Consider the following 26,608-nt stretch of genomic DNA (forward strand, 5'->3'; position numbering starts at 1 on the left):
TTGTTGTCTAACTTCTGCAAATTTCATCGACCTCAGATCTTTCTTCATTTTCATCTCGAACAAATCTAGTGTCGAATTTCGAACATTAGCGATGAAACTACTTTTGGGCTTCATTTCTAATGTGTCAAATGATGTTGATCTCTCTTGCATTGGTGGTATAGAATCAAAAAACAATTTCAATTCCATTTTCCTTATTAGTTTAAATAAGTTCACTTCCTCATTAAACAAATTTGTTTGATTTGTTGGTACAAAGGATAAACCTAAACTGAGTAGGTCCAGTTGTTGTTTATTGAAAACTTTGGTCGAAATATTTATAATCAGGTTGGAGTTTTCTTTTTGCTCCTTAGCTTTCTTCCTTCCTCTTCGCGATCGCCGTCTTCTAAAACATTGAGAGTGTCTAGTTGGACTTCTTCAATCTGGGGTGTTGGAGTTGTTCCTGTTGGGGTAACTCCTGATGTTGATGGTAATGGTTGTGTAGATGTTGGTTCTCTTCCCTCACTTGATGCGTCACTTGATGGATCTGTGCTTTTACTTCCTCTTCTTGGTGTTTTGTGTGGAGGTGTTCTTTGTTTTGAATTTTGAAATTGCTGATTCTGCTGATGGTAATATTCTTGCCACGTGTATACTATGTCCCTCGAATAATCCAATGTATCTCTGCAGTATTTTCGTATCTTCCTCTGTTCTATGTCTTTCTTATATGAATCCAATTTCTCATTCGTAAAGGCCAAAACATTCTTCAATTCATCTACAGAGGTTAACAAAACTAGTTGATCTTTCAATTCTGCTATTTCTGTATCTAATTTGGATAATGATGATGCTAGTTCTTCAATTGTAAGAAGAATTAAGTCCAGTGAGCATTTATTTAAAATGCGTTCCCATCTAGCCACAAAATCGCTGTTGTCCTTGCAGAGTGTTGGCTTAAGATAAATTCGTAGTCCTCTCTGTATTTTTTGTGATTTATAATATTCAGTTAGGGTTGTAGCATGTAGTTTCTGTGCTATTTCTCTTCTAATGAGTTTTTCTAGGTTATTGATGATGCTATCTGGTTTGTCCTGAGTTGTCGTTGATTTCCTTGTGCTTTTTATTAAGCCCAATATCCGTACAGCTACCTCTTCTGTAAATGCTAACATTTTTGCATGTTTACTTGTAAGTGCATTTATTTTAGAAAAGGACATCTTCTGATGAAAAGAGCTAGGGTATTCACTTCAAAGGGGTGGGGTGCTAGTCTTGTGTTGATACCAAACCAAATCAATGGGATACTATACTAGAAAATGCAAAAAGAAATTGCACACCCTATATTATAAATGAATTGTTAGTCTAAGTTAGAGAGATTCAAAGCTCCAATGGCTTGTTCAGTCGTTAAATGCTCTTTAGAGGTGCGGGGGAGAAAACCAACAACCTCGGTATCAAAGGTCAGTAATATCATGCAAAAACGTGGAATTCCTATTAATATTAATAGGAACTCCCCTCTCCTGCACACCTCTTGATATAGGAAAAAAGATCCAACCAAAATTTAAATAAGTGTCACAATTTTCACTAGTTTATGTTTTTAGAACAGCTAAATTCATAAGTCATTTTGTTTTGTAATTCTTAAATAGAAAGCAAATTTCAATATACACAGTGTTGTACCAAAATTATTTATCCACATGATATTTTTAATACTTATTTGAAACCAAAATCAGAGTTCAATTCACTGAAGGTTAAATAAAATACAAAACTTTCTTGATATGGATCTCTACGCGTTTTGAGATTGTGCCTCTCTTCTTCAGGAGCAATACATATTTCATTAAACACAGTGTTTCCTAATAATATTGATAATTCAACAATACTCTAAATATAAGTTTGAACAAATAATTTCTCTTCCAAACACCAAACAACAGTGTTTTTCTTTTCTTTAGGACTTCAAATGTCCATTTCGATGTGGAATGATGGAAATGTCATCTTATGAGACAGTTGTCATATGTTCTGAAAATAATAATAATAATGATATGTGTATTAGATAATGGGTAGATCAAATCGTCAGTATGGTGTTAGAAGGGTAAGTATCCTTGTTCCTACCTGTGTATTGTTGTCAAGGCATGTGTGTTTCCAGATTCTGTAATACACTGTGTGTCGTCGTGTTTATCCACCGTAATGCCTAGTCAGCTTACATTCTATATAAAGTATAATGATATCTGTCAGGCTATAATAAAACTCTTTTCCAATTCTACAAGTTTAGATTCAAAAGTTAATGTGTTACCTGTGTGTTGCTGCAGTATCGAGTAATAGCGATGTTAACAGTCCCCGCACAGGAGTCGATTCCCATTAGTTCTCGAAAAATCTACACGAAGAATAACGAGTGTAAGTGTTTTGAATAATCAACTAAGTATCAGTCATTTTTAGATATGGGTCCATTTACATTCTTACCTGTGTCAGTGATTTCCTCGCCTCAAAAGATATGTCCTACAGTCTTCTCGCGGGTAACACGGTTCACTCGCTACCTTTGGTTATTTAAAGTCATGTGACGTGAGATTTAATGTCATGTGGCATATGATCTCCGTCACGTGAATCAATTCACTCTCTGCTTCCGCATATGTATTTTCATTTGAGACAATCCGTTTAATTCTTTGCAGTTGGCTTAGAGGTAAATAGTTTTTAAGGTGTTGAGGGTGATGGTTTGTGAAGAATATTATGTTGGCCAGACGCTGAGACGGGTGAAAGAACGCATCTCGGAACATAAGTCTAACATAAGAACAGGAAATCTGAAGTCACCAGTTACAAGACCTTTTAGAGATCACAAACACACAATTTCACAATTCAAATTTGTTGTTCTTGAAATCATTACACGACCAGCCAGAGGAGGGAACCTACAACAAATCCTATCCCGTACAGAAATGTTCTGGGTACACAAATGAGATGCCTTAGAACCTAGAGGCATGAACGAAGAGTATTCTCTAAATGTATTTTTATGAAAAACAACAAAGAAATAGTGCTGTGACAAAGGTTGATTGATGTTCCCTTGAATTTTCCTTTGTTACCAACATTCGTTTTGTATACCTTCGTTTTGTATACCTGCCTTTACATTCGTTTTCATATGGTTGTATAAGTAATAATCAAGGTGAAATGATGTGGAATAATGGAAAGACAGTCTGTAGCTTAATAACCTACATATATTATGCACATCGCTGCAACTAAACAGTACGAACAATTAATATGTGTTGAGACACCATTCAGTGTAAAAGACCAGTAAAAGACCACAATTCCCAGAATTCCACACCATCAGATGGAATACCTCTACATACACTATCAGATATAGATACCTCTTGATAACATAAGAACTCATGTCCGCAAGTGTTTGTAGACATATACACTCGTTGAACATTATTATTCCCAACAGTTAGATGTTTTATACCACCCGCGTTAATTAAACCACACAAGCTTTAGTGTGGGACAAAGTGTGGGACAAAGTGAGAGATTAAATGTCTTTTAACTATCTAAGTCTTTGTAGGTCCGTGGGCGTGGGCACTACAACTCCCAGAAGTCTAGGACATCACGTGACGGAGATCATATGCCACATGACATTAAATCTCACGTCATATGACTTTAAATAACCAAAGGTAGCGAGTGAACCGTGTTACCCGCGAGTAGACTGTAGGACATATCTTTTGAGGCGAGGAAATCACTGACACAGGTAAGAATGTAGATGGACCCGTATCTAAAAATGACTGATACTTAGTTGATTATTGAAAACACTTACACTCGTTATTCTTCGTGTAGATTTTTCGAGAACTAATGGGAATCGACTCCTGTGCGGGGACTTTTAACATCGCTATTACTCGATACTGCAGCAACACACAGGTAACACATTGACTTTTGAATGTAATCTTGTAGAATTGGAAAATCGTTTTATTATAGCTTGACACATATCATTATACTTTATATAGAATGTAAGCTGACTAGGCATTATAGTGGATAAACATGACGACACACGGTGTATTACAGAATCTGGAAACACACAGGCCTTGACAACAATACACAGGTAGGAACAAGGATACTTACCCTTCTAACACCATAGTGACGATTTGATCTACCCCTTATCTAATACACATATCATTATTATTATTATTTTCAGAACATATGAGAACTGTCTCATAAAATGACGTTTCCATCATTCCACATCGAAATGGACATTTGAAGTCCTAAAGAAAAGAAAAACACTGTTGTTTGGTGTTTGGAAGAGTAATTATTTGTTGAAACTTATATTTAGAGTATTGTTGAATTATCAATATTATTAGGAAACACTGTGTTTAATGAAATAGTTATTGCTCCTGAAGAAGAGAGGCACACTCTCGAAACGCGTAGAGCTCCATTTCAAGAATGTTTTGTATTTTATGTAACCTTGAGTGAATTGAAGTCTGATTTTGGTTTAAAATAAGTATTAAAAATATCATGTGGATAAATAATTTTGGTACAACACTGTGTATATTGAAATTTGCTTTCTATTTAAGAATTACAAAACAAAATGACTTACGAATTTAGCTGTTCTAAAAACATAAACTAGTGAAAATTGTGACACTTATTTAAATTTTGGTTGGATTTTTTTCCAATATCAAGAGGTGTGCAGGGGACGGGAGTTCCTATTATTATTAATAGGAATTCCATGTTTTTTCATGATATTACTGACCTTTGATACCGAGGTTGTTGGTTTTCTCCCCCACACCCCTAAAGAGCATTTAATGACTGAACAAGCCATTGGAGCTTTGAATCTCTCTAACTTAGACTAACAATTCATTTATAATATAGGGTGTGCAATTTCTTTTTGCATTTTCTAGTCCCTTGGTCCTACACAGTAGAGAAGTCCTCTCTCTGTTTTCCTGGACAAAGGATTGTGCTCAATTGGGCCTACCTTATCCTTGAAGGCCTCCCTAGGTGGTGGGTCTCCACTGGGTGTTGGTGAGCTCACGATTGGCTGCTTCCCCTATCACAGAACCGTTGATCCCTTCTTCTGGCCCACTCCTGGACAGGCTGTGTATCCAATTTGGAGTAACGAATATCCCTGCAGCCACAGGTAAGTTCATCAGGTAAGTCCATTAAGATCTTTAAGTAAGAGTAATGAAAACGTAGGACCCACCAGTGCCCAACATCCAAGTAACTGCCTCCAACTGTCCTGGGTGGAGCCCCAGGAGGATCAACATTCCACATACACTCATATTCCACACATGACCTCACGCACTCTGACATCACACTGACAGGCATTCACACACAGAGGCATGGAAAGTGGAAACGAGATTCCACGATGTACTACAATAATACCGTAATTAATATTACTGTATCCAAAGCACCCTCTGCATCCTTCAAATAACATGTGTAGCCTTATTTCACACGATGGTTCAGCAGCTTTGTTCATGTTTCACAGTAACTTTGGTACAGGAGGCAGACTTGTTGAGATTCAATGACAGATTAACTTTAGCGTGGTACAGGGGCTCTCAAACTTTTCAGTGGTGCAACTCTTTTTGTAAGATATGGCTGAGAGTGTCTTAACCCTGCTGACTTTTCTCTTAACATGTCTATGTTGGTTATTTAATGCAATTTATTGAAATTTAACCCAATAATACAGCCTTTGCGGAGGCTACTGCTGACAGACGCTGGGTCTAGGCCTGCAAGCTTCCCCTCCCTGGCTTGGTAGATGGAAGCAGCAGTCTTGCAGTGCACTCTGGGTCTCAAAGGAGATGTCCCAATTGAACTGTGGGTGGCCATGGACTGGTTTCAGCACATTTGACTTGTGTCACGGCAGACCATATCCGAAAAAAAGTTAGTACAAATGTTTATGTTTTGCTGATCACTAAGAAATGTAGATGGTGAAATGCTTTGATTGCCACGTTTTCATAATATGGTTGCCTTCTCATGCACATGCAGCGATCTTACACCATAACAATCACGTTAGAATCATTTGAGATTCTTAATATTCCCATTACACCTAGAGTGATCGTAGTGAAAGCAATAATTCTTAGAAGCTACTTAGTTGAATATGAGGGATATGGCAAGAGTGTATTTATGCACAGAAAAGAAAATCAAAGCTACATTTAATGCAACATGTGGGCACTAACTCTCTACATACCTCGTACAGACCTTTACATTTGTCAAATATTTGCTCTAGTATTTGAAATATTGTGTAGCATTAAAATACTGCAGGACACTATTAAAAAATAGCATTTTTCCTGTTGAATTTACTATTAAAAATTAGCATTTTTCCTGTTGAATTTAGATATATTTTCTTTCCAGAATGCTGCGTGCGCCCTATTTGTTGAATTTCAAGCAGGTGAACCTAGCCACCAGATAAGCACAACCCAGTAAAGGACGGGTACACTTAAGCACATTTAAGAGCTCAACTTGATACCGCTTGCGCCTCTGGATGATGGGAAGGATTTGGGGGTTAGCAGAAAATCTCAGCAGAAAAAGCCACATCATATCCTTGCTCCTGCAACCACTAGGCTGTCATGTGATTGTTGGGCAGATAACGAGGTCTAGGCTTGGCAAGAGGATGGTATATGCAGTACTAACAGGCATATTCATGAAAGGTTAAGACACATAGGGAGAGTGGGGAATAGGTAGAGATCCAGGGTTAACGTTTATAAGGTCTCTATTTTAGAGTATCCCAAAGGCTTTGTCTTCACTTCACTGTGGTACACCTTATTGAAAAGGTAGGCTAACAGTACCGGGACCCTTAATGCTGCCGAAGAGTATCACAATTTTCTCTGCATACACCAAACCGTACACTCTATTGCCGTGCCTGGTCCCAGACCCTCTCGCAAAACCAGGCTTCACTCTAGAGGTGGTGTAGAGTTTCCTATTTTGTACCCGTCGATCGAGAGCTTCTGAGAAAGCATGGCTCCCAAAGCAATGTTTTCAATTCCAGGACACGCGACTTTCAGCATTTGCAATATTTTGGGTGACTACTTGGATCAAGAACCAACAACGTAATTTCAACATCATCGACATGACACACACAACAATAGATGATAGTAGAATGCGAAATGGAAATGGGAGCCAAGAGACCCCTGCATTTCTATCTGCGTCTTGCCGGCTGCCATATGTGCGTCAGTGTGCGTCAGTGCTTGTGGGGAGTGAGGCAAGAAAATCAACTGATATAAATCCAGACTAGAGCACTAGATCTATAAGAGTTCACAATATCACTTTCAAACATGTGATATTGATTGGCAGTCAACATATCCAATGTCACAAAACAGAGCTTTGGTTCAAGCCACCAGTGTCCAATATACAAATACCTTCGCTGTAGTCGAGCTCTTAAAAGTACGCAACTCAACTGCACACTTAGGAATACAGTGCCTCGTGCAAAACAAGTCCTCTTTCCATCATGAAATCCCCTTCTTTCACTCTGTCAGTCACAGGATCTATGGTGATTGCAGTAGGCGCAGGGCAACTGGACTCTGCTTTATGGATCCCCGGCACCAAACTCCTCAATGGAAGATCCACTCATTGAAAGCATTAACCCTTGTGCCGACCAACTGAAGGAGTGTTAAGGTTCAAAAATATTGTTGGACATAATTGTTTTGCAGATGCAACAGTACATGCATCTCTTTCCCTTACACCACCGTAAGTGTAACTGCACTGCAAGCCATATTTAGTTGGTTTCTTCGGGGTACCACCGAGGAGAGGCAGCTGTATGGCACTTGTCTGCTGAGGGGAAACTGTATGGGTCCAATTCAACATCCGATCATGGGACACAAGAAAGTGAGTGGATCGGGTGGGATTGGCTTACAGGTGACAGCCAGACCAGTTTGCAGACGAAATGAGTAAAGATGGATGTGTATTATATAAGATCCAAAAAGACTGTGCTTATTTATGCTGGTAAATGTGTGATATGTACTTCTTAATCAAATGTCATGAATGTAAGAGGGGCATGGCTCATCTATTACAGTGAGCCGCAACGGGAAATCTGTATGTCACATCCATATAATATTCTGAGAGGGATTCGGCTGCATCAGCGACAATATATGTCATATATTCAGGGGCACACTCCCCCTAATGTGTTTCACTGCTGCTCTTTTGATTTAAGGAACTAAATTCACATAAAATGCACGCAGTGTGTCTGTATATCATTTGCATATCGGTTTGTGTTTTAATCAACACTCTCAACTTCACAAAATGGAAGGACTGTGGGTACTGCTAAGCAATCTGCAAGTTCAGGCTGCCACGTCATAACACAACAAAACATAAACATGAAATAAACCTTCCTGAGATTAGAAGCTGGACCAGAAGAGCAAACCTTGTAGGAGAACTGGTGCCAAAGGCCAGACCACTGCCATGCTTCTTCATGGGCCAGGGAGGGCGTGCACCAATCCGGCGAGGGTGCTCTGTTATGGATGCTTTGGGACCAAAGGCTGCATTGTGTTACTTATCCACCTAGCATAAACTATTTAAGAAACCAATATACGTTCTTCATGTGGGAATGTGATTTATGAGGCAATTCTGTCACCCAGGACAATTGTCTCATGTAATATATTCCCCGACTATATAGTCGTGGAGAAGATGTTTAAATCTAATTTGTTCTTATACGTTAAGACAGAGAACCCAGATGTAGCCTACTCAAGGCTTTTCACATTAGGGGCGATTCATTCCTCTGAAGCACAGCAGATGCTCAGAAAAGGATGGAGTGAACCCTTCAAATCTTGGTATAGTGCATTGAGACAACCTTAGCTGATTTTGAACACATTGAAATGGGCAGACATGGATGTCAAGGTGATGAAAGGGTAGTGATCCATTCCAATGTAGCAATGGACCCAATTGCCCATATAAGAAGGAGATTTGTTATGGATTGGTTTTCCGGGTGATGGATGGGTGACAATATAAGATCTGAAAGAGGTGACTGATTACATGTGAGAAATTCGACCATACGCACAGGGATTGAGCGCTCGACTGGGCTTTTTTGAAGTTTTGAAATTAAAATGAATGATGGGAGAGCAACCTCATACAATGTATGTGGCTAATCCGCACACATTTTCCTATGCTCGCAGCCCAACAAATACATACTCAAGTGTACTCTGTGATCACTGTGACCACTCATCTTGTTACAGAGGCCTTGCTGGCCCGACCGCTTGCTACTCAGCAGAGCCACCACAGAGGAGCTCATCATCCAACCCATACGTCCTTGACCCCCAACACACGCCTTGATAAAGACCCCTGTTGGGTCGAAACACATGCCGGCTTTAGTTTGTCAATAAACCAGCACTAAAAACCAAAACAAAGTGACAAGACTGCTCATTTCTGGTGATCTTGAAAGACCTCTTTGACCGCTCTTTGACCGCTCATCTTGTTACAGAGGCCTCTGCAGTGTTCTGCCTTTTCTAGTGCTGTACGTCCTACCTTATTCACATTACAACAAGGCATTCATTGTTACACAATGAAATCAAGGACCACTTTATGTGTTATGGTCAAACATTTCTACACTGTACACGAGATTTTGGCTGCAAGGATTTTGTCAAGTTACCGAGGAGACTGAGATGGAATATCTTGTGATGATTGTAACAGAGACAACGGCAGAAAAATACATGCTATCACTACAACTTGTGAAAAGCAAAATACATAGGGGCTCATCACGAGTTTGGCGGTAACCCTTAAATGCGGCGGTAGCGCTATTACCGCTGCATTTAACGGTCCACCAAATCATGGCTTTGGCGGATTTCCACCCAGTTGTGAGCTGGGGGAAATCCGCGGCAACTCTGCTGATTTTTGGTGCGTTTACCACCGGCGGGAAATCTGCCGGCGGTAATAGCGCACATTTTTCCCATTGGGCCCAATGGGGGATGAGGAATTCCCAAATGGGCCCAATGGGGAATGGGCAATAACCGTTCCGCCAAACCCGTGATCCGGCGCTAATAGCGCTGGGGGGTTTGGCAGTAGGGCTATTAGCGCCAGCGTTACCACCCAACTCGTGATGAGGCCCATAGTCCGAAATGGATGCTTATTTTACTCTAAATGCTTTTTGGAGGTTTTTGTCTGCATTGTGAATTTTGAGGTGTTTAAGAACAGACTAAATTAGTGTCTCACCCCCTGAAGAGTGCCTGAAATAAATCTTTAATGAGTCTAGCAATTATTGTATAGAATTCCTGAAAGAAAAATTATTTGTTATTCCTATTCTCTCTTATTTAGGGTCATGGCTCAAAGTGGTACACTTGTGGAACCCCCTGTTTTCTTTAAGAGGCCTGAACAAGAAAGCCAGCCACTCCAGAAACAAAGATCCATATGGCGCTAACCACAGCTCAGGAGCTTCAATTTAAAAACAATCTTTTTTTTTTCAGGGGTAGCAAGGGAGACCACAGGGGTAGCAAGAGATACATCAGGGGTCGCTGGTGTAGCCCCTGGCGACCCCTAACTGACATCCCTGAGTGACCCTGCAATGAAATAAAACAGCGTACGCAACCAGCGGTTGGCTACTGCATCATGAGTGAGGCCATCTTCTAACTTTCACCCAGAAAGTCAATTCACAGGCCCTAAACATACAGGTAAGTTCTTTTTCATTTCTCAACAAAGATGTTTTAGGTTTTGAATGCAGCATAACAACAGGAAAAAAAGGCCAAATTCCGGTGGTAAGAGCATACATCATATAAAAGATGATGTTGTCTGGTGGGAAGGGATACAGTGGATATCCAAGCCATACAGCTAACCTCCCAAATGTTGCAATGGATCTTATTTATATCGAGTTCGGTATCACAATTGCATAATTGTCACTATGAGCAACTCCATAAAAGGACAGGTTGCCTACGGCTTGAAAGAAAACATTTCAACCCCTTACGGCAATCCATTACTTCGCAAAAGGTGGGATCTTGTTATTGTTGTCCACATAGTCAATCCCAATGCGAACTGCAAAATAATATCTAGTTCACATTGCAAGATCTTCATCAGAAGGTGAAAAACAGCAACAGTCCTTAACTACTCGGCTTCCTACCACAGAAGCAAGGGAAGTACCATACACCTGTCGCTATTAGCTGATTCAGAGGCTAGACTAACGAAGACTATCACTAGGATGATACATGTTTAGGTCTGGATGTAGACAACTTGCCCTCTTTCTGATATAATGCATATACATCTCCCAGGAAATCTATTGCCAATCAGCAACCTTGTGAAGCATAAAGTGCTTCTGATTGGTTCATTGAATATCCGCTATCTGCTTGACTGGCAAGGAGGACTGGAAACTATGGATGGGTGCATGCCATTGGTGTACAAAGTCTGAGGAAGATGCAAGGGGTCTGGCTGCCATGGGACACCATCAGCACCCAAAGCTGAAGTGAGAGACTGTTATGCAACCTGCAATGAGATATCACTAGTGTCTGAAGCTAAAGTGAGACACCAGGCAGCCTGCTGATAGGAGACAACATTGTCGCTTGAAACAGAAAGATTGCAGGGAGCCGGGTGCCATAAAGTTGGTTCTCAAAAGGAAAAAGAGATTCTGGGCGGCTGACTGCTGCCAAACATTATCCTGAGGTCCATCGATTAACATCAGGAAATGGCTGTCCGGGTTCTTTGGACACTAGGGAAGATCTCAGAATAGGATGGTTACCCTCAGAACTCAGAAGAGATAACCCCATAGAAGGGGCATGGGCCACCACCCTTACAGGCCAGCAGGCTGACCCTTCTTCCTTCCTACCAGGCCTGCCCAAACATGTAGCATTACATAATTTAGCATTACATTCAGAAGGAACATTCTCTCTTTCTGCACTAGTGAGGAGTAGCACAGAAGAGATTCTGCTAAAGCCCAACCCCTCCCTAACTTCTTGCCATTCCATCCGCACTGGTGTAAACAGAAGAGTCAAATGATCTGGCCCCTGGCAGGCCAGAGAGATAATAAAGGGTTGGTTAATTGCCACACCAATAGGTACACTCAGCACATCCCTATCAGAAAGGGTGCAGATAAAGACCATAATACACTTAACTGCTGCAATGATCTGCAATGATCAGTCTGATCCTTTCTTGAGGAGAAGCAAACACCAACGCCCATTTACCCTACCTTATACCTGATGGCAGCAATGGAGGAGAAGACCCCACCAGAAACGAAACCCTCTGCATGCTGCTTGATTGCCTTGGGGGTAACCTGCTTGGAACCCCACACTTGAGAGTCCTCATAAACTCTGCATCAGATAATGAAGACCAGCAGTAAAGACAATCAAAGACAAGTGATGATAAAAGTGTTTGTTTCAAGCTTATCATAACTTCTGTCCTACTGCTGATCAAGGACAAAAACAACTACTGGCATACGATGTACACATGGTCCTGGTAGTTATGCTGACATTTGTGGTGGGATACATGTATGCCAGACCAATGTATAGTAGTAAATTGTGTTGTTCAACTTGTTCACACATTAGAATGATTTTAAAGAAATTACTTTCTTGACAATAAATTTGGCCAAAACATAATGGGTTAATTATCACCAGTCAGCTGCTCTTTACCTAATTTGTGTTGCTTTACCTTTAAGTAGAACAATCATGTCTGCCTGATAAAGCGTTTGTCAAAAAGGTAGATGAATTGCAGCCATCAAGCAGCTTCTGGTGTTATCACAACTTCTTAACCAAGTGTGCCTTCAGTCCTATGATTTCTAGGCAATACACGATCCCGTCCCACAGCCCAGAATTGAAGTACTTGTCTAATTTGCATCTTTTGTACAGAAAAGGAAAAGTCTACTAGGAACATGGTATTGCTTTGTTTTGTAAGTAAACGGTGAATATATATAATAACATGTTCTAATTTCACTGGCATGACTTTCACAGAATGTTCAACTAAGTTGTATTATCGACACAATAACATGAAGGTAAGTCCCATGGGTAAGCATTTTCTGGAACTAAATTACACCCTTGATGACTTTAAAGTTGCTGTGCTCAAAAGAAAGTTAAGGGCAGTAGAAGCAAGAGAAACATAAATACAAATGCATGCAGATGTTCAATACCCTGTCAGAAGGCTTGAACAGACATCGCTGCTTCCTGAGTCACCCCAACTACCAGACTCTCACTCTTTCCACCCATAGAGATGCAGGTGTCACGACATGCAGACCTGGCACTTCCTATCAGTTTTTTGACGCTCCTCACTGGCACCTGATCGACACGGTACCAGCATAACCAGCCTCTCTGAGGCAATGCTTCACTGATGGACTCCCTCCAACTGAGACCTATCAGCACTTTAAAATCCATTATCCTCGAGCTACCTGGATCCCTGTTAATGTCCCTGTTTCATATCAGATACTGTTCTTTTACTCATAAGCTGTAGAGAAATACAGGTCAACATTCCAGCAGATGGTTAATTGCTACCACTCCCTAAAAGCCTTCTAGAGAAAAACGCCCAGAATGTTGACAACTGTGCCACCATCGATCTCATGAAGGAATCAACCTGACCTATGGCTTACTATATTTCAACCTCACCAACTTTCTAGAGGCAATGAATGAGCGTTCGACCAACAACCTGATTGGCCTCCAAAACGCAATTGTCCTACGTGTGACTGACTCTTTCCTGTTTCTAGCTTGAAGACAGGTGGGCATGGTGAGCATCGGACTCAGTGGCTCTGCGTCGGACCTATCTGCCTTCAACAGATTTGCACCAACCTTGACAGACACTAAACCAACCCTTCCTGCTCTCCTGAGAGCAGCCAAGCAGTGTTTATTTCCCTCCCTTGCCCGAGCATAGTTTACATTGTAGTTTAATTCTGTATTATACTGGTAAACTTTGTAATTATGGTTATGTCTGTTTTTCCTATGTTGTAACTAAGTGATGCGCCCGGTTGCCCCTGGGCCTGGTGCGCTATACAAATAAAGAAAAATACTAAAATACTAAATACAGGGCCTCATTTAAATCTTCCAGACTGTAATTTGTTGGATTAACTTCTGAAGTTCATGGTTCCTTGTGAAAGAACAACACATCTGAAAAATAGAGATGAACAGATAAGGATCTCCAGAGGGGACTCTTACAATTGCCTTGAAAGCTTCATTCCATCTGTGCCCGGAAGAAGGGATCTGAAGATCGCAAAAGCTTTCAAATAAGTGACTGTTAGCCTAATTAAGGTCTTTTTTGAATTCATTATTTTAAACCTTGCTAAACTTACGAAACTGATCTATCTTAAATATATATCACATTATATCTCATGCCTTGCAAGCGACCTGGATGATTCAACTTACTTAGCTATACAGTCTGCCATTTTGGGTGACTTATATGCCATTGCCCCATAGGTTTGCTGTGTTTCATATTAGAACCCTGTTTATTCTCATGCCTTCTCTGCTAATGCATCGGTCAGATGCCTTTCTTTTCCCTTTGTTTTTTTTCTGTGCATCTCAATGTATTACATTGCTTCGTGTACTAAATTAGCTGCTCCAAAATTATCCGGGTTTGTGATTTCCCATGCATGTTTGTATTTTCAGAAAATCACTTTGCGCAGGACTGGACTGTCTACTTTGCAATGTCTGTATTTAAGAAATGTTTCAAGTAAAATAAATACAAGTAAACTTTTTAATTGTTGTTTAGTCGAGCTGTGAAAATTACTGATCTGACAGGTCTGATGCCTCTACTCAGTGCTGGAAATTAAACATATTTACTGGGGGAACCCTCTCCTCCTTGGAGGGGCGGGGCAGTGGGGAGGACAGGGCGGGGCCTAGGGACGTGGTCTCTCATGCCTGATCCCCTGATCCCCAAAACAGTATCTCTTCATACAATCCAATCCTAGAGATTTGCATAACAGCAAAGGGCAGTATAGGAACATAAGAATGCCCACAATTTTAAATTTGAGACATGTCTTATAGTGATTAAGTAAGAAATCCTTTTTGGTGAATAATAGAAGTTGGGCTCTGTGGTTTTGATTAGTCACAATACTCGCCTAACAAAGAAATGTCTGTACATTGCAGGACATTTATCCCGGTTTGGATAGCCACTGCAAGTATGTGAGAGTTTGCCTGTTTCTGCATTCCGCTGCCTGAAAGCGGGTTGTTCATGAATGTGATAACCTGGCTTTATATCGGATCTTGCTGGGAGTGTTCTGCTCTAGTCCCAGGCCCGGGGAGAGATCTGTTCTAAAGCCGAGTTATCACACGATCAAGACGTGAACAGATTTGAGAGTGTTCAGCACTAGTTTCCCAAAAATATTGAACCCGTTACCCCACCCTAAATGCAGTCACTATACAATTTTTGAATATAATATATTCGATTTATGTTCATTCTATATAAAAGATTCGATATAAACACTGTATACCTTTCTATGCACATAATGATATAGGGCCAGCAATCAGGGTGGATGCATGTGGCAACTAACGTTAGTTCAAGTTGGAAAATGGACAATGGGGACAACCTGGCCCGACTCGAAACGTAGTTATGTAATTTCTGTAATCGCTCAGTAACTATAAGGCTTTCTGTCTTCCACTATTTTTCACCCTTTTCACAAGGGGCCCATGGACTAGCAAACTGGGGAGTATTATGTTTACCCAGGTTTCCCAGGAAAATTAAAGAAATGCTATCATAGCATTAGTCTTTTCTTTCCTTCCCTTCCCCTTGCTTTTATGGGAAAGAGGAGGGTTCTTCCCCCATACACCCTCTCACCATCCCCTCTTCAGCTTTCATTTTGCCCAGACCTCCAAATTTTTTTTTGCCTCTTTCGAAATGGGATTTTTTCATGTTGTTTCGCTAAGGGAGAATTTAGCCCGTTTTCGCTGTGTACCACTTTTGAATCAAACCTCAAGGGGAAAGTCTACGGCACAGTAACATGCAATATTTCCCATTTCAGCTACAATCTAAAACTAGGCTTGTCAATACACAAACTAGTCAAACTAAGTTGGGGTTCCAGGAGCACTACACAAAACACAAATATCTCCATTGATACTTTATATATTTTTCTCATAACTATTCAATTTGGGTGATCTGAAAACTCTACTGGATTAGGTTTGCCAACAAGCCCCCAAATCTCTGAAATGCCAGGTCTGGGGATGATGCCTCATTCGTCCTGGCATGTCCTATGATGTCTTCATTTATAGACCTAAGCAGTCCCACAATGTGTTAGATCATCACCCCCCTTTGTAAGAGAAAGTTTGTGGGGACAATGTTCTTCAGGCAATCGAAAGGGCGTATCACATTTCATCTCATCGTACTGTTATGCGAAGTATGCTAGCCAACCAGGCTAATTACATGGCCGAATCATGGCCAGGTTGACTTATACTTTCATGTTATTTCTTTGTAAAATATTTGGCATTCTAACTTGTAAAAACTGTTTAAATACTGAACTACTCTGATGATTCATTTGAACATATTCGGGTGTTAAAGGAAATAATACGAGTTTCCCAGTGTAGATGACTAGATGCTTTGAGAATTGCACACACTGCACAAGAGAACGAAGACAGACCTGCTCTCTCACCCTCTTCTCTTCATAGCGGAGTCGTTCGTTGTTGGCTTTGCTCACTCGCTCACTCAATTTCTTCTGTTGCTGTGGACCACGGCCAAAGAAAACGTAGTTCACAAAAGCATACTCAAGCAAAGCCAGGAACACGAAGACGAAGCAGCCCATCAGGTAGACGTCAATGGCCTTGACGTATGGGATCTTCGGCAGAGTCTCCCGCAGGTGAGTGTTGATCGTTGTCATTGTGAGGACCGTTGTAACCCCTGAAAGGAAAATAATGTGTCAAATTGTGCATAGTTACGGAATGTACTAAAAGTTGGCACACTTGCTGTGGTAACAGTTTATTGGCTAAGGAGTATGCAACCTGCAGCTCTTCAGAAGTTTGGACTGCGACTCCCATGATTCCTTACTATTGACTATGCTAACTAGGAAGGACGTTGTAATCCAAAACATCTGGAGAGTCAAAGGTCACAGACCCCAGCTATAGCTGATAAATTGTGTGGTAGTACACTTTAATTGTAGCTGATCTATCGCAGCAGAAATCCAAATACCACCAGCAAATGATCAATAAGTAGTGGTGTCTTTGGGAATGCAGGCTATGCTTATTGGATCGGGAATCTGCCTGAAGCAGGAGAACTGATGCATTTGTTGCCAATGAATCCACCTGGCAGGTGATCAGCTCCAGGTCCATTACATTATGCGTGTGCCTCTTAGTGGACAGACACAAATGGCCTCTGCTCCTATCACTTTGTTACAGTAACGAGCTGAAAAACAAGACACGGGGTCATTCCGCGGTTGGAAGTAAGGAATTACCTGCACCCGTAAGGGTGCCGATGCCGGTAATCCCTTACCTCCGTATTCTGAGGTCCCTTTGCGGGTCCTTCCTTACCTCCTGCTTTTAGCAGGAGTAAAGTACGGGACCCGCAAAGGTACTTCGGAGGTAATTACGGTACTGTAATTTACGGTGCCGTAATTACCTCCTTCCCCATTCCCATTGAGCCCTGTGGGGCAGAAATGGGAATGGGGAAGGGCAAAAGGTGAATGGGGAATTACCGGTCCCTCCAACCCTGGAATGGACCGGTAATTACTCCATTCACCATGCCGGATTTGGGACGGTTTCGGAAGCAACCATGGAGCTAATTACTCCATGGTTAGCTCCGAACCCGGAATGACCTCTGGTTGAATCCACAGAGAAAGAACAGTGTATACTGTACATTTGTTAATGAAAATGTCATATCTGCGGTGGCTCCGTTGCAGCACAATAGAGGCCAGATGGGCGCCTATTGGATGTGCATGTCTAACTTCCTTATACCACCTGTTGCCATAAGTTTTTTTTTTTTTTTTATAGAATTCAAGCATCTCGTCTCAAGAACACTTATTGTAAATATCCACTTAAATTGCAGAATATATTGCAACACCCACTTTTGCAGTGTGCACACGTGATTTAGAGGAACGTGCACACTAAGCATTTAAACACACAGGCACACACACATAAACCTGAGCATGCAGAAACGATGAATACATCTGGTCCCTTGATGGAACAGAAATAGTGCAGCAATAATCATTTGTGCGAGAATTAAACCTGCTACCCTTGCATACTGCTGCTGTTCCGAGTACAGGAGACCCACACGCGAGATATGGATCCATTTAACATGAGGCTTTCCCACGTGCCTACACTGCACACTCAAGGCCTGATGTTTGAAATGTCCCCCACCTGTGTGCTAGGGTCAGAGAATATGCAGATAATGAGAGGGGGGACGGGACGGTGAGGGGTCGTGGAGCTGGAAGGGTCCAAGAGCGAAGCAAAGTGAGGAGTGAGAAGCCGCTGGCAGGCCGGCACACAGCAGCGATGAAGCCTGAAAATAAGAGGGCTCTGGGCAAAGGCTGGCAGCATGACTCGGAACGCTCCTTGGTATAAATAATGTTGTTGATTCGGTGTGGGAACGATGGGAAGCCAACATATGGGAAAGAGATGTCCATAAAGTCTGTACCACGACGTTTCAGATATATTTAACATTAGCACCACTACTAACTCGAGATCGAGGCCTTTATCAGTGAAGCGGAAACACTTGATTTGGATAAAACGCGCGCAAGGATCGTATTCACAAAGAACATTTCCCATAAAACGCGCGAAGCACTTTTGCACCTCACAATCCGTGGCTTCATTTCCCTGCGTGAACATCTCTGATTCACACCAGTGGGGGAGGGGGAGGAATTGACTGAAGGTGCACAGGATACACAGCCAGCCCCTCTAAGGATATGCAAGTGTTAAGAAAAGTCTGCAAAACTTGGTAGGCATTAGCTCACTGGCCACATGTGGGTGTGGAGTCAGTGAGTGCCTTTGTATGGGAGGGTCCTACAGTTCTGTGTGCCAAGGACGCATCCTTTGGTGCCCATAACAGTAGTGCCCAGTGGGTATCGCCTGCCTCCATACTCATCAAACCTCTGCCAAACCCTCAGCAATACCTCAGGCAAAGTGGTTGCATGCCAGGGCTGTACCCTGATAAGGACATGATTCCTGGTTAAAGGCCATGCCTCTGGCACAGTGTCCAAGGGACATTTTTGTCGGCCTTTCACTAATGAGTGCAGAGTCCTTAACTGTGGGGCGCACTGGCCATGCCTTGCGGCAAACAGGCACAGTGATCCTAGCTGCTGGGCACATTGGGCAGCCATGCTCACCGCACACAGTACTCTGTGACCATAGCTGCCAACTTCACATCCTAGTATGTTAGCAATCTATTTCATGATTTTTGTTCTACATTGTGGCACACATTCTCTACAGGAATTTGGATGGACATGTATTTAGTACCCCTCGTCCTCTAACTTGTCCCGGGAGGATAGCTCAGCGGCAGCGTGCGCGTCTTGGAAGCAGGACGACATGAAGCAACAACAGGTTCGATCCCCGGGTCCGCGCTTAGAAATCTCTGGGTGTTTAAGCGCATTATAAATACGTAACTAAGATAAAAAAAAAATACGCAACTAAGAAAAACAAACAATTCCTGTAACAACGCCTCGATGCCTGCGGGCTGTGTGAGCGCTTTATAAATGTAAAAATAAAATAACTACTGCACCAACCCCCCTCCAAATGGAATTTCAAAAAACTTGCAAAATAAATGCATTTTTGGAAAGTGAAATGCGAGATGGAATTTTGGGGAACAATAATGTTTCCAACAGCGCCCGCCTTGAGGAAACTTTACAAAACCTTGCATTCGTTACAAACTTGGTTTTGAAGTTCTGCTTAGTGGATGGGGTGGAGAGTAAAGTTTCTCAAAACTTTCAAACACCATCCAAACATCCACAAAGAGTTATTGTTCATCCTTAGCTCTAGGGTTGGGCGAACTGGTTACAGCAAAACTCTAACTTTTAAACATTCACCGGGAGTTCAACGTTAGCTTGGGGTAAATACTGAGGCATCTTGCCATCCCCCCCTGGCTACACAGTGAACCAATTCTTGGCCATGTTGGGCAGTCATGAAGGCTGTGCGTCTCCAGCAAGACCTTATGCACCGTTTTCTTCAAACCACCTTGCTTTCTATTTCTGATAGGCAGCTACCTTATTTGTAATTGTAGCTGAGACTTCAAACCCTTTCCTTTGTCAAGCCTCGTCTGTGTTTAAGTGTTAATGTGTGGGCCATTAGCGCTTGAATGGATCATTGGCATTTTGAAACCTAGATGGATTCTTAATTTGTGACCATGCCTAAGGAAGTTTAATCACACACTAGATATCTTTTGAAACTTTAATAAGCCGAATGGTCCATGTCTGCTTGTTTATACCTAAAAAATGTCACTTTTTCGTTGAAGTGCAAATATTCTACACATTATGCGTAACTTCAAGATGTCGACCTACATGCTAGTGGATTTATCACAAAGGCTGCTCTGGGGCGTGTCTAAGTCTTGAAAGAGTACAACCCACAGGAGAGTTTTCAGAAATCTCAGGATGTCCCATGTACAGTGTGAAATAATGAACCAGTCTTGGCTGCTGGGCTCAGATCATGTTGCATTCTGGTACTTATGGAACTTCATGGTAACTTGTGAACACAAATGCAAGTGAAATGCGCTAAAATCCTTAGCCACACAGACCTTCATTTGAGAGGTGAATTTCAGCATACTTTTATGAAACAAGTGCTCACGTTGTGATATTAGGTGAGAAAAGTGTACTGCAGTGTGTCCTCATTACTAGCTTTATTGGGATTTAGAATGATTATATTGAGCCATTAATTTACACGAAGACGACTGTTGTACGGCAGAAGAGAAAACATTTTTCAGAGGTCTTTGTACAAGCCGCATGCATGTGTTTGAATTAGGGCAGACCTATCTCGCTGTTAATATATGTGAGAAGTTGGGCATCATTCAGTTAGGGGGCATTACCATGTGTAATTTACAATGTTGTGAACATACTGACACTCTCTGTGAAGTGGTGAAATGTATACCTTGAGCAAGGCAGCCCCTTGACTGTAGTGGTGTTGTCAGTGTGGGGCTTGGGAGTCCAGGGAGAATGATTGTTAGGTCCCTCTGCCTTGTTTGACAATAGATTGCTACCAAAAAGACATTTTCCATAGTTTGGCTCCCTAATGTGTACAGAATCACTTGTGTGTAGGCGTGTTATCAATGACTTATCACACAACATCATATCATAATGCCATCCTGGATACCACAGGCACAGAACCCACACCTATCAAGCTCCAACCTCTTCAGAAATTAATACAATTGCAAACAAATGGACTGGAAAGACCATTGCCAGAGACAAATGCTCTCAATATATGCTAATGTTTCAGGGGAATTTGGTTGAATTCTATCTCGTAGCTTTTTAGTTTAAAATATGATATGAGGTATAAGCTCCGAAGCATAACAGTATCCTTCTGCACCGAGAATAAACTTCCTGAATTCACCAGAGTTTACATTCAATGGCTGTGTGTCCTTGGAATAAAAATAATAGGGATTGTTATTTTTACCAAAGCCTCAGAGATATAATTAGAGACTAGAGGAAACCCTTGATGTCAACATAGGTCACCAGTGTGTGTTTTCCTCAGAACCCAAACAAACACTACCTGAATAGAATAGATCCCCACGCAAACACCACCTCAATAAAATGCCCTGGTCAGTGACTAGCTATTTTGAAGGATTTCTTATTATGAGCCCAGACAAGTGTAGAAAAGAGACATGTATTTGTATAATCATACCCATGCAAGCCATACAAATTGTGTCTTGTCCTTCCACAACCATGCCAATAGACTATTATTAATAATAAACCTGATAATATTGTTTTACTTTTGATTATCTCGAAAACTTTTTTAACTCTAACCTAGAGATCTGATGCAATACATTATCCTCCGTCCATCAGATTTTTGTGAGTTTGTTGCCCTCCTCATTGTTTAGAATTACAAGGGCACATTCCCTGTTGATTCTCAAAATTACACCTGAGTAGTTCATAAAGTAGTAATTTTCTCCAGGATGTGCAGACATCCTCGATAAAATTACCAGACATAGACAAAGATTTGAACTGATGGTGTACTTTCGAGGAGTGTTCCGTATGCTGAAGAAATCTGGTTTGATAGCTACAGTTCTTCACTTCGATATGTTTTTAAATGCAGCCTTGCATTTCACTATTCCTCACACATACATACCAGTTTCCTCTAGCGTTTGCATAGAATTAATGCACACACAGTTAATATATTTGTGGTTTGCTTATACGTATGCACAGATAGTTCTAGTTAGGGACTACTTACAGGATAATCAAATAGTGCTTTTCACTGTAAGTGATTTCAATCCGGCACACACCCAAGTCATGCCCAGCGCGTAGTGCGCAAATGAAACCCTTATTTATTCTATCTATAAATTCAATATTCTGAACGAAATATCACTCATATCACACCCTTCTCCTGAGAGCCCCCGGTCACGCTGAACCAGGAATCAGGCTAGTTTGCAAAGGTAAATATTTATTTTTGTATTTAGAATTTTAATCATCATATATTTTAATAGGTAAACAACAATCACCAATGGGGTGACAGAACACTGAGTAATATCTTTAATACAGTAGGCATCAAGTAATGAGTACAAAAACAAATGCAGCACAGAAAATAATACTGTTGTGTTGGTTTGGAACAGATAGCACTATGGTTAGAGGTTCCACCTGCAACACCCCTCAACCCCGCAATAGGCAAATTAAATAGATGTGAGGAGAGAGCAGATATTCAGGAATAACACAAATCAAACAGAATGTCACTCCCACCTTCCCCCTTCAAACACAAGAGAAAAACGGAATTGACTTTTCAACTTTCAGAATGGCTTTGAAATTGTCTTTGGAATTGGCTGAGCAAACAAAGTAAAAGTGGTCAAAAATAATTAAATTGTTATAAATTCCTATGGGAGCCGCTTTGAACAGATGCAAACAATCACAAGCAATGATTTAGTCAGAAGAAAACATTTGAAATCTCAAAGTCAAAGTAGCAAATAATTTAAAGCTAATTCACATGTGTAAAATTTCTCAGAATGTCAAATTGCGTCAAATTTTTCCTTATGCCATTTTTGCTATAACGGGCCAATCACACTGCTGTTCAGGGTTCTATGGATAGCTAAGGATGTTAGGTACCAGTAGGAGTTGAAATTTCGCTTCTATTATAAAAACCGAGGGAGTTATAGAGGTTTTAGTAAAAGTTGTTTTTGCAAAATAGGCGCAAGAATGAAAAACAGAAATTCGGATTTAGAAATGACAGATTTCTTATACAATATCAAAGACTACAGAAAAGAGAATGCCACACAGGAATCAGTCATTCACGGCTGCTCATAACAATTCATGTGTGATACTATATTTTCCGTTTGGTTTGGGAATTACTTTTCTTAATCAGATCAATAAGAAGTTAGGGCTTAGTAACACAGATGAGAGAAAAGTCAGGGCAAAGATAGTTCTAGCAATAGTATGGTTCTGAATAAAAGATGGGATGGGTTTGTGATTGGGATCACACAATGCAGATATATTCTGGGTCACAGTTCTTCCTATTAATACTTACAGAATAAGTCATTAAATTGGACCGTCAATTCTGGTCATGGATTGGGTCTGTCAAGGAAGGACAGCACATCAGGCACAGTGCTGGATCAGCTAGGCTGGTCACCAGATTTGCACAAGATCTGTCCTTCTTGTTTGTTTGCCGGTCAAGTGGCACAGCGAGTAGAGCGCTCGCTTTGACATCTGTACAGAGCTTGCTAATGCAGGTTCGAATCCCGGCAGGGCCAAACTCAGCCTTTCATCCTTCCCAGGTCAATAAATGAGCACCACACACCGTGGGTAATAATAAGCAGCGCTCAGATACCTGAGGGTTTGTAGCGCTATATTAATGCTAAATTATTATTATTATTATTTGTGGGTATTTCAAATCAGCGGGATAGCGAGTTCCTCAGGCCAGCCTTGTGGTAGGAAGCCAGATAGTTTCAGGATACTAGCTCAGAAGGCCTTCACACATCACAGTGCTACACTGGGTTGTGAGAATAAGTTTGAGGTATTAGGCCCTGATGAAAGTCAATAGTTCTCTCCTGCTTGGCAAGAGTCTTGGCATCTGGATCTAGAAGGATGTTAAAGGCTGGATGTCGAATGCTGGATTAGAGTGCTTTGCCGGAATCAGGAAAGTGAGTGACTCAGTGAGTCCCTATGTGTTGTCAGCTGTCTCTATTTATTCTTTAAAATGACATCACAAAATGGGTGTATGGGCTGGCTTAACTAAGCATGCCCCTGTGAACTGGGATTGGGTCAGGGCCTCATCTCTGCCTTGAATATGAGTATTGGATCAATGCCAGATGATGTCACATTTATGGTTTAGCTTTGCAGTCCTAGAAACCTCCCCTTAGCCACTAGTACCAACATCAGATTTTATCCTAAATACATATTTCTACACTGGTCACCTCTACACAAATCACACACAAAGATTCAATATTTTATGTAGCACCTTCTCATCAAAATCCCGCAACTGGGGGATCTTGTTTCACCTTTCTACAGAATTGTGTTCTTTTCGCCATGAACACAATTCTAGCATTAACACAGTTAACATAAAACCACATATATTGCCATTCCTGTCAAGAATATGTTACACAATTCTACCAACTCTTAAAACGTGCAGCCAAAAATTAAACTAACAGATCTGTTCTTTGTATATTTTTCACCACTTTGAATCACAAGTTATGAGTCTCTAAAAATTGTTAATTGTTCATTCTTAACAGTAAATGGTCCACCCCTTGTCTCTCCCTGGAGTCCATGAACAGCCCCTTCCTTTGGGGAAGCCCTTCCAGAAGCAGTTTATGACCCTTTCACACCTCAGTTTCCTGGGATGAAAGATCTGCCATTGTTCATTCTCTTTCTGTAGACAAGAGTGTGGCCTAACCCATCATTATCATCTATCAGTTAGTTTCTGCTGAGAGAATTTCCCTCCCCTTGGGAGAAACCTGTTTTTCCGCTCTTGCAGCTCAGCCAGGCTAAATAATTCTTAACTTCTTCAATCCAGGAGAAACCAAACTTGTTGCATCAAACATAAATACATCACTTTCTTAGCTTTAAATATGTGGGATCAAAAACACAACTGAGATCTGTATTCCTTTTAGCAACAATCATTTTATGTTTGCTAATCCAGCAGACTTTTAGTTTAGATACTTTGAAGTTTCAACAAGAGCTCATCTGACAGCTGTCATCCACAGGTAGCCCAGAGTACTGCACACAGATTTTGACAGGAGCTGTCAGTTTACAGACAGTGCAGTTTGTCTAAAGAAATGTTTTGCTCTTTACACTTTAGGACTATGTATATTCGCCATGCTTCATTAGATTACATGAATTCTAGCGCCAAGCAAGATTTTGAATGTTGAGAAGTGTTGTGTATAGGCATTTTGGCATTTTGGAGTTTTTAGCAACAAAGCAAATGTCATTTATAGGCACATTTTGGAGTTTCCTTTGCAAAGCGCTGCTTCTCTCACTGCACTCTGTTTGCTGGTCATGGAGCCCACTGGCACATTTTCTGCAGTGTGAGCTCTATCGCACCACACATGCACCATGGGTGGCAGGTTGTGAATTCATCTTTTTGTGTGTTTAAATATGCAGTTTTGGAGACTTTTGCCGCCATTGTTGCTGTTTTTTGCACCATAAGTATGAGAGTGATGCCACATAAAATAGCGCAGTGTGTCAATACATTCCACATGACTGTTTGCATTATTTTCTCACTTTAGCCACAATTAGTTGATAGATTGAGCCTGTGTACACCATTATTTGGAAGAAAGATTGTCATCACAATCAGTTCCTTCATTCCCGATATTTATGGATTATCCTATCATAGGGGTATGAATCCTGTTGTAAATTCGAATCCAGGTTAGCTTCCTGACATACCCAGCAACCAAAATGGCGACGGCAATAATCTCAACATCCACATATTATCCTTTTACTGTGATATCAGCATGAAAGAAATCAACCAATCCCACAATACTTGGAGTTTGTGACAATCTCCTGCCAACAAAATATGCGCAATTCACTTGAGTTAAAATTGAAATTACTTTTATTCAAAAGAGAGAAGAGTTGGTCAATTAGACCTCTTCAGCCTCTCTTTCCTTGGAATCCAAACTGTCACTTTCACCTCCCTTAGTCTCCCCTTGCCTTTTTTATAGACCTGCTACACTGTGTTTTCAATGCTTAAAATGCTCTGTCTCTTTGTTTCCACATACCTGGGTATGTAATGATGTGTTTGGCTTCCCCTCTTCAGTATGTGGCAACTGCTTCACGTAACATCTCACATTTCTTATTGGTCATCATCTTGGACCTTTACTTGAATGTTAATTCTCATTGTAAAAGCTTCAGATATTTGCACTATGCTGTCGAGCTTCATTGTCAGTCTTTCAAGGATTTGTATGAATGGCTTCCTTCTCAATCTTTAATAGACTGTCAACCATTGAGTCAGTCCCCGCTTCACTTTTACAATATATTTGTAACAACTGGTTGCACTTCACCGTCAGTCTATTTGGAATCTCTTGGATACAGAATTAATGTTGAACTTCCTGTCTCAGCTTGCATCAAACTTTGCTATTTTAGTGATCATTAAACTTTCACTGGAGTTCTTTTTTCAATTTGTTTCACCACCGGGAACAAGCTTTGCCCTTTCAATGATTTTTAACTTTGAATGGACTTTCTTCCATAGAATCACTCAGTCTTTAAAACTTTAATGATTATTAGACCTTACATTTTTCATTGTTTCACAGCATGCCTTATTCTCTCTTTTCTCAATGATTATTG

General features: G+C 41.0%; 1 protein-coding gene across 2 annotated transcripts in view; it reads right to left on the bottom strand.

The window, feature by feature from the left end:
- The window catches only part of LOC138481138 (gamma-aminobutyric acid receptor subunit beta-4), an 839,960-nt gene that overhangs the window by 128,397 nt on the left and 684,955 nt on the right, over nt 1-26,608 (bottom strand). The window contains exon 8 of one of the 2 annotated variants that reach the window (XM_069613063.1): nt 16,373-16,617. In XM_069613063.1, coding sequence (XP_069469164.1) covers nt 16,373-16,617 — 245 coding nt within the window. Of the gene's footprint in view, nt 1-16,360; nt 16,618-26,608 lie in introns of both variants that reach the window. The other variant, XM_069613062.1, reaches the window with a different exon arrangement.

This window comes from Ambystoma mexicanum, chromosome 5p (assembly GCF_040938575.1).
Source record: "Ambystoma mexicanum isolate Mex_15411 chromosome 5p, UKY_AmexF1_1, whole genome shotgun sequence".
NCBI lineage: Eukaryota > Metazoa > Chordata > Amphibia > Caudata > Ambystomatidae > Ambystoma > Ambystoma mexicanum.